Source organism: Beta vulgaris, chromosome 9, assembly GCF_026745355.1.
Source record: "Beta vulgaris subsp. vulgaris cultivar EL10 chromosome 9, EL10.2, whole genome shotgun sequence".
Taxonomy (NCBI): domain Eukaryota; kingdom Viridiplantae; phylum Streptophyta; class Magnoliopsida; order Caryophyllales; family Amaranthaceae; genus Beta; species Beta vulgaris.
In genome coordinates, this window is record NC_079210.1 from 6,796,924 (window position 1) to 6,806,941 (window position 10,018).

A 10,018-nucleotide genomic window follows, 5' to 3' on the forward strand; every position below is an offset into this window, starting at 1 on the left:
ATAAATAAAGTATTATATAAAAGAAAGCATAATTAATAATATATTAAAAATAAAGGAGAAATACTTGAATGTATGATTGAGATATAAATTCTTGTATGAATTTCCCTGAGCAAACAAAACTAACGCCTTCTTCTATTGTCATGCTGCAAGAGGAAAAGAATAAGAAGCCTAACTTGAATAATGAATAGAATGTCCCAACCTAATTACAAAATCCCCTAATACAAAATTGTACTCACTCTTTTTACTTTTGTTGCTCTTGTATTTCTTATTGAGAAATTTCAATATTTTATTTTTATTTTGAATCTTTCCATACATAGTGTAAATTTATAGCTTAAATTTTCCATTGGTTTTCAACTGTAATAAATGTGTTCAGACTATTCATTAGTTATAGTATTGTACCCCTTAAGCTTTTTTCTTATTGGTTACCTAACATAGAGTCCCTCAAAGGGTTAGAATCTTTACTTTTAATTAATTTTATTTTATTGAAATAGTGGAATCTTGCCCATTTTATAAGTTTCATTGATTTCATCCTCGATTCGAAATAAGAACAACAAAAGAAAACGAAGGGAGCGTCTCTTAAAACTAATAGCAAACTAAGTTACAAGACAAGAAAAGTCAATTAAATCATCAAATGAGCGGAATCAACTAATTCGCATATGCATATCAAGTTTTAGGAAAACAGTACGAACTTGCATAGCCCATATCTCTCGTAAACTTATCTTGGGCCGTACAATCTATTATAGGTTAGCTCTTCAAGTCTAATTATCAATGCCACCGCTGAAATCAATCAATTATCAAGGTCGCGTCAAAAGTTATGGACAAAAGAGTAGATATGAGTCCGTTTCCACATTTCTTTCATTAAATTCCAACTTCATTTTAATGATCCTTATCAATGTAGCTTCCTTCCAATTGCTCGTACATACTCAAGCTTTCCCAATAATACTTCAATTACGTTCTCAATATATGAAAGTCATCAAAGAACACCAAAAATGCCCAAAGAAGTAATATTTCACAATTTAAGTAATTATATGCAATAATAAACTACAATGCATCTAAATACACTTAAAATGCAAACTAAATACACCTAAAAACTATATGAGAATATGATATATCATGGGATACTCCTAATGTTATATCGTACACTTGAACTTGTAAAATGTAATTAAACTTATCAATTTTAAAAGCGGTGTTACATAGATAAAGAGTTCTATATAATTCACTGCACTCCAGTTTTTCTTTTCAACTTTTTATTTGCATAACCTGCTATTACAAATATAAAATTTCTAGAATAAGTTGAAGAAAAAGAAACTATAGTGTGTACATGAAACTTTTCAAAGATAATAATATGAAATATAAACAGGCATACAAATGTTAGGATCATTAAAAAGATGACCTAAACATTATGGTTATCTCATATGATTTTCCAAAATCATATACAATAAGATGCTTTTCACAAAAAATTACAACACAACTTTTCTCACAAAATTTCCAACTTTGGAATAGCTCAAACTCTAAACTGTCTCTTCACTAAAAGCAAAGTACCCAAAAAAGTCAGGCATACCCTTCCCGAGCCATTTTTGTTGAGTTGGATGGCGAGAGCACGACTTCATCGTCAATGAGCTTTAATCTATGGAGTAAGATATTGCAGGCTAATACACTTCCCCGTGTTAAGCTTTTCTTTTGAAGGGCTTGTCGTGGGGCTTTGCCAACACAAAGGGGTCCGAGTAAGCGTGTGGCAAGTATGAAACCATTGTGTAATCTTTGTGCAGTGAAGGATGAAACAGAGTTGCATTGCTTGCGGGATTGTATTATTGTAAGGCTTATTTAAGATTCAAGTGGGGTTAGGCAAAGTGGTGGCAGGGGTTTACCGTAGCTTTGGGGACTTGGCACTCGCATGTCTGGAGCAACTCCTTTATCTGGAACATGGGCTTTTGATGACCATATGCTAGACTATATGGAATGCAAGGAATAGGTGGTTGTTTGAGGGGGAGGTTTGTGATCCCCATCAAACGATGGCCTATGTGCATAAACTCTTGGCGGATCTTTGTGTGGAAGACTAACATGGGGCGAGTGTGGGGGTTAGCAGCTAGGCAATGTTGGTCACCACCTGAAGAGGGCTTCGTTAAGCTCAATGTGGACGGGGGACGTATGAAGGGTTTGAGTGCGTCAGCTGGTGCGGTAATTAGAGGGAAGGATGGAAGGGCACTGGTGGCTGCAGCATGGAAGATGGAGGACTGTCGAGAGCCATTATTTGCAGAGGCAAAGGCTATGTTGTTTGGAATTTAGTTGGTTGTGGAGTTCGGATTTCGAAAAGTGGTTGTGGAAAGTGATTGTATTCCCCTGTTTAATACAAGTTCTTCAAAAGTGCGAGGTCGGAATAACTTCCATCTTATTCTTGATGACATAGTTCATGCTAGTAGAATGTTAGCTTACATACCGTTTCTTGGAGTTTTGTAAGTAGGAATGATAATCGGGTCGCTCATGAGCTATCCCATTGTTTGCCTTTTGTCTTAGGTAGAAAAGTTTGGCTAGTCGATTTTCCTTCTTGTATTGATTCTTTGTTGGCTTTGAATCGTTCTTTAAATGATATTTGGACGTGGGCATGGGCCGGGCCTGTTCACGAGCTCGTCCCGCGGGCTTGGGTAAATGGCGGACCGGGTTTTAAATTTTTAAAATTTGTCCACGGTCCGGCCCAAGCCCGCGGGCCGGGCTCGTGCTTCCTGTGGGCCTGCCCATGTTTTATGTTGTTTTTATTGTATTTTTGACAGTTTTAGGCTAAAAAACAAAAAAAAGGAACGTTCGGCCCGCCCACCTATACTTCTGGGCTTTCTTTATAAAAAAAAAAAAGTCAAGCATACAAACATTATATGGGTAAAGATATATGCAGTCTTTGGAACAGTGTATAAGAATTTTTTTAAAAAAATATTAATTAGTAAATAAACATTAATTATAGTAATTGACATGTAATTATATCATAAACTCATTAAATAAAATTTTTAAAAATATATCACACTTATTGACAATCCTAAAGGCTGGAGTCCACTCATGGTACACCCGGGTGTACCATGAGCATGGTACACCCAGGGGCATTTTCGTGATTAATTGGAACTTCAGGGGCACGTTTGTAATTTCGAGTACTCTCTCTCCTCTTCCTCTTCCGCGTGCTTCGCTGTCATTTTTTCCGGCGATGCTGCCGCTGCTTTTGTTGCTGCTCATTTCCGTTGATAAGGCGTCGTCTTCTTCCGGCGAAAACGATGGCGGTTTCTTTCTCGCTCTTCTTTCTCGTCGGAATCACGAAATCAAAACTTCCAAATCTGAAATTTCGAAATCAAAACTTCAATTTTTAGATCTGAAATTTGCGAAAGATCAATAAAAAGGCCGATACAGGTTTTCAGAACTGTCTTTCATGGCTGCCGGAGGTATTCATCCTTTTTTTTGTCATTCTCTCTCTAGATTAGGTTAAGTTAATTGTGTTTCAATGGTGATTATGTGATTTTGTGGTTTCAACGATATGCACTTTTGCAATAAACCAGTGGAGAACATTTGAGAGCAAAAGAGTTGAACAAAATGGGAATGAATTGCTTGATTCGCTGTCAATTTCAGTTTAGAAAGAACTCAAATATAATGAATTTGTCTTTAAGTTGTTTTTATGCGATTGTTGTAATTTTCTTTGTTTTTGTCAAGAGATTGATAGTGGAGTTTGTGTGTATTATGGAATTTTGAGTGTTTCCAAATGATTCGAAATTGTTTCACATGTTGCAAGTTATAGGATTTGATGAATATGAGATTGTAATTTTCTCTCTTTTTTTCCTATATTGATAATTTGATTTGCATGTTATTATAATACTATTTGTTGAGGTGAGAGAAAGTAGCTTATTTATGGTGGTGGTGGTGTGCAGCAGTGTTCACTTACATAATTTGTGCTCATTCAAGTTTGCTCATTTTCTTAAATGAGTATTTGTGCTCATTCAAGTTTGCTCATTTTCTTAATGAGTATTTGTGCTCATTCAAGTTTTGCTCATTTTCTTAAATGAGTAGAAATACTTACTCATCTACTCATTTTATTCATTTGCTCATTTGATCATTTGCTCATTTTGCTCATTTACTTATTTCCCATTTTGCTCATTTGGCGAAAATAGCCTTGGGTGTACCATGAGCATGGTACACCTAGGTTTACTATAAAGATTCCCTAAAGGTTGTATATCAAAATTCAAAACTCATATTATTATTTTGGAAAAATTGTTTTGAATAAGTTAACCTTTGAACAGTCTTCCCAATTTAAGTCTATCTTTTAATTATTTCTGAATGAGTTAAGTTTGTAGGGCTCTTTTTTTGTAATGAGTTAAAATACTTACAACCTGAACAACAGGTTTTCTGTTATATTTTACATTTTTATTTAATATTTTAACTTCTTATTTTCTTTTTTAATTCTCACAATCTCACCCACCATCTCTTTGGCAAAACTATGATTTTATTCATCACTGACCCAGTGACCCTATCTCTGTCCTCCCCCCTCCATCATCATCAGACCACCGCCAAAACCCACCCGAAACCCCACACCACCATCAAAACCCATGCAAAACCACCACCAAAACCCACCCGAAACAACCACCCCACCACCAAAATCCATTTGAAACCACCCCCACACCAAAACCCACCTGAAAACCCAATGTGATTGGGTGAAACGTGTTTTAACTACTTTGATTCGTCCTTCGTCTCATCAACAGATTAGACGATTTGATGTTCAGTTTCGCCTGAGTCGTCTCTCTATCATGTCTAGAACTAGCGATGATGATCCATGATTTTGATCGAAAAAAGGTTGGCTGAAAATTGAAATTGAGATTTTCCGCCATTTTCGGCAAGTTTCCTGCTCAAATCCAAAAAGATGAAAGGTCGGTTGTTGTATTTCGAGAAGAGAGGAGCAATTTTGAGGATGCTAGACAAAATTATAAGATATATTATCTAGTTGAAAGATTAATTTATTTGGTGGTGAACAACTGAACATTATAGTTTGGGTTTCAGTGGTTTATGGGTGGATTTGGGTTGGGGTTTGTGGGTTTCAAAGGTGGTGAAGTGTTTTCAGGTGAGTTTTGGTGGTGAGCGTGGTGGTTTTGAATCGATTTGTGGTGGGGTGGTTGTTTCGGGTGGGATTTGGTGGTGGTTTCGCGTGGGTTTAGGTGGTGGCGTGGGGTTTCGGGTGGGGTTTGGGGTTTGGTGGTCAGGTGGTGGTGAGGTCGAATTGGGTGTGGTTAGTTGGTGGTGAGGTGGTTTCGGTTGAGGTTTGATTGTTGTGTAGAATTTTGGAGGGGAACCGAGGAAGAGAGAAAAGAGGGGTGATGGTTGCTAAAGTTGTGCTCGCAGCCTCTCAGTTGTTTGTGGGTGGTGGTGGCGCACAAGAAATGCCGGTGGTGCAGCAACTTGAGGAGAGATGGCCTAGAGGGGTAGGAGATAGAGAGAAGAGGGAAGAAGAGTTTTTTCTTAATATTTACGCAAAAAAATCAAAAGTAAAATTAAGGATATTATAAAAAACATAAAAAAAATATATATATAAAGTGAACCAATCACATTATAACACGTATTACATGTAACTTATTAAACCGGTCACAAACAGATTAAACTCAATAGAAGAAAACAATCATACAAGCTTAACTTGATCAGAAATAATTCAAAGTTTGACTTATTTTGAGAAGACCGCGCAAAGGTTAGCTTATTTAAAACAATTTTTCCTATTATTTTTAAAAAATAGCACAAGAGAATACTTTATAGTTTATCTCTATTCTATATGTCAAGAGGGGTAGGACACCAAAAAATAAAAAAAATAAAAAAAAAAGAAAAAAGAAAAAAAAGTAACTACTTACATTAATTAAAAAAAAGTAAAAATAGATAAGGGAACTACCTATTAATTAAAAAAAGTAAAAAAAGATAATAAAAAAACATTACAAAAAGAAAATTGTCAACAATTCAAAATTTTCTAATTTATTATATATAACTAACAATTAATTTAATTTTCTACATTCCCTAAAAAAAAAAACTTCCTACATATTTTCGCACACATTGTGTGCATATAAAACTAGTAGTCTTTACACTAAAAGCAAAGCACCCCAAGAAAAAAAAAAACTCCCATCTTGTAAGATCAACCGTAGAAGCCACATACGTGTAAAAATCTAAACCATCCAAACCCCTCTACCCCACGTCACAATCCAACGCCTTATCCTCTATCCACGCTTTCCTCTCCCTTATCATCAAACAAACGGCTTACACTCCTCCACGTGGTCGCTTCGATGCCATTATTATTCCAACCAATCCAACGGATCCCCTACACTACTACACCTCCCAATTCTCCCACTTTCTCTCTCCTCTCCCAAACAAAAAAAAAAAGCTTCAAATCCTTCATCAATGGCGGATTCCGACAACGAATCCGGCGGCGGAGGAAACCGCGAGCTCTCCGCGCGCGAGCAAGACCGATTTCTTCCGATCGCCAACGTTAGCAGAATCATGAAAAAAGCGTTGCCGGCGAACGCGAAGATCTCGAAAGACGCGAAAGAAACGGTGCAAGAGTGTGTGTCTGAGTTCATCAGTTTTATTACAGGAGAAGCGTCGGATAAGTGTCAGAGAGAGAAGAGGAAGACGATTAATGGTGACGATCTTCTTTGGGCTATGACGACGTTAGGGTTTGAAGAGTATGTTGAGCCTTTGAAGGTTTATTTGCATAAGTATAGAGAGATGGAGGGAGAAAAGAGCGCGGTTACTCCTGGTGGAAGGCCTGGTGAGAAGGATGGATCTTCCGGCGGGAATTCCGGCGCCGGTGGTGGTAATTCTGGTGGTTTTGGTGGAAGTTCCGGTGGAAATTCTGGTGGTGTTGGTAGTGGTGGAATGTATGGTGGTGGGATTATGATGATGGGACATCATAATAATCAAGGTCAGATGTACGGGTCCGGGTCATATCATCATCATCGACAAATTCTCAAATGAGACGGTCTTATCGAAAGATGATAGGTTAAGATTGGAGACTATACAAGACGATCTTTTTGTAAACCAACTATACGAGCATTATCATGGGTAGCTCGGGCAGTAGTAGTGACTAGTGAGTGGAGATACGATAGGAGGTTGGTGGAGGGAATTATATAATTTAAACAAGTTTTTGTTAAGTAATTAAGAAAAAGTGGCGGTTTTTTTGTCTCCTTTTTTATAAGATGCCTTGACTTTAATTTATTTGAGGCATTGTTAAGGGATTACTCCTAATTAATAGGGAGGTTACTATTGTTATATTATTGTTGGGAAATATGTAACTTTAGAGAAAGGGTGAAAGGATTTTAACAAGAAGGTGAAAGATGGAGAGGAGACACATTGGAGGAATGTGTATTTTATGAAAATTCCTCATGTTATACTACTACTGCTTTTAGTTGGAGATTTGGAGTGACTTTTGTATTTATTGATCAATGTAGTTGCTTTCTAATTTTGGTTGTGCTTGTATCTATATATGACAATTTTCATGCTTGTAAGTTGTATCAGTGTATGTATTGGATTATTGGTTATAGGGATTTGTTTTCTATATAATTTTTTCAGAAAAAATAACTACTTTTATTAACGTTTGAAAGTTTTTTATTTACCACTATAAAATGCTAGAAAACGTTAATTATCCTCGTTTTGACGAAATATTTTTCATCAATATCTATCTCCTTGTAAAAAAAAATGCTAAAAATGAAGATTCTTCCAAAATGTCAATGACAAGTTTCTCTACTTCTTGTTCTCTAATTGATGTTTCTCCTTTCCTTTATTGCAAATGTCATGAGTTGTGTTAACCATCATCCTGTCACACCGCTAAAATTCATCCATGGTGAGTAGAACCATGTAAAGATATGCATAAAAGACTATACAAGCTCTGAGCTGATAACAATGAGAGATCCTTATGTAGTGTTAAAAAGGGTCATTAGCAATACTCGTTGCTATAAGCTATCAACTCATCATTAGGTTTCACATAATGACTTTAAAGATACCTTTTCACCTATTTTTGAACTTGCCAATTATCAATTTGAAGAAGTTATTGCACTTGCTATGAATAAGGGAAAACTTACGTGGAGGCGTTGAGCTAATAGTACATGGAGGCAATTGTATCATTTCGAGATATACTCAAAGCAAGTGCCCAGGTCACAAATAAAATTGCCCAAAGCTCACCCTGTGAGATCGACAAGAAAGTGTTTGCGTCTCATCGTAATAAGCTAAAATGACACCTCACAACGGCATTTTGGTTTTTTCGCACAAAAGTACAAAAAACGACCTGGACTTTGGTACCAACTTATAACAAAATTCAGTAAAATTGTGTTAATACCAAATAACTCTTACTTCGGTACCAAAGTGTATGTGAAATTTGGTATTAGTTTTGAGCTTTTTTATACCAATTATACTTACTTTGGTATCAACTTTGAACTTTGATACCCGTAATACCAAAGTAACTCGTACTTTGGTACCTCCAAATACCAAAAATTTGGCCTCTTGAACTTTGATACCAAAATCCAAATATAAAAAATGAGATGTCATCTTGACCTCTAATAATGAGACACCTATCCGGCCTCAAGATCAACCGACTAATTGTGATTTAAGGTTTCCTCATCCTCTTACCACACAAGTCGAAAAAAGTGCTCGCACCACTAATAAGTTAATGAGCTATCCTTATATTCTTGCAATGTGGGGAGAAGACCTTATTTCCCAACTTTTTTTTTGACATGAACTTTATTTCCCAATTTGATTCCCTTGAACCTTTGAATTTCCAACATGCTTTTAGAAATTAATCGATATATAGTTGATTTGAAAATTATAGTACTTCCTCCGTTTCAAAATAGATGCTACATTGTTGACTTTTCCACTATTCATGAATGAGGTTTGACCATGCATTATTTACTATTAGGTAAAATCAAATGTTATAATGTAATATGTTGTTGGATTTGTCTTAATGTATATTTTCAGAAAATCAAAATTTTATACTTTACTCTAATACATAATTAAAGATATTAGTAGTCAAAGTAGTGCCTCGACAAGCGTTTTAGTCAACAATGTACCATCTATTTTGAAACGGAGGAAGTATAAATACTACCTTTGTACTTTTTTTGGTTGCATCATTTGTTTTTTCACGTTTGTCGAGATGCTTATTTCAACGTTAATATCTCTTATTGGGTTTAAGTAAAATTTATAAAAATTTGATATTTGGAATACTCGCATTGAGACGAATTTAAGAAGACCCTACTTGACTATGTTGTTTTTCTTATATAATGATATGAGATAGTTTAACGAAATTGGTTAATAAATAGTGCTACAAAAAACAAATGTTGTAACTAAAAAATATAGAGATAGTATATATATATATATATATATATATATATATATATATATATATATATATATATATATATATATATATATATATATATATATATATATATATATATATATATATATATATATAAAATTATTTTACAAATTTTCTTTGATTTTTAGATATTAGAGTATAAGATTGGAAGCGAAGCAAGCCATTAGTATTCAAACCGGTAAAATTACGGATTTTAATGCTTTATTACCATTTATGTTCAAAGAATGTAGGCATGTCATTTTTGTTTGTGATAGTATATGACATATGTAGGTGGTTTGTTTTGATCTCTCTAATTTGTACTTCAAACGTGGTCTTCAAGTTGTCATCCATATATGTGATATATCTATAACCTATCCATTATAATATTTCTCAATTATTGTCAATTGGAGAAGTGTGCATCAGATTGTGCTACAAGATTAGAGGTACTATAAGTTATATAATTATTACTGAATATTTAGCTTAAGGATATAATTGTCTAGTTGGCTTATCTTGTATAAATAGAAGAAAGAAGTTAGTTGTTAGTAGATAACTTCTCTCTCTATAACAAACACTACTGTTCATTCTCTCTCTTCTTCTCTCTAAATGAAATCATTCTTCATCTCTTCATCTTGATTGTTCTATATGGTATCAGAGCTGGATCTCATCTCAAGATTT

At 35.0% G+C, this 10,018-nt stretch overlaps 1 protein-coding gene across 1 annotated transcript; it reads left to right on the forward strand.

The window, feature by feature from the left end:
* The first annotated feature begins 6,137 nt into the window (after window positions 1–6,137).
* On the forward strand, window positions 6,138–7,541 carry LOC104903009 (nuclear transcription factor Y subunit B-3). Its single transcript, XM_010690976.4, has one exon. The coding sequence runs from the start codon at window positions 6,397–6,399 to the stop codon at window positions 6,970–6,972; it is 576 nt and encodes a 191-aa protein (XP_010689278.2). The 5' UTR covers window positions 6,138–6,396; the 3' UTR covers window positions 6,973–7,541.
* Window positions 7,542–10,018: the final 2,477 nt, after the last annotated feature.

Bases quoted from the DNA above. Each gene is read 5' to 3' on its own strand.
- LOC104903009 (XM_010690976.4), top strand. From the start codon at position 6,397: ATGGCGGATTCCGACAACGAATCCGGCGGCGGAGGAAACCGCGAGCTC.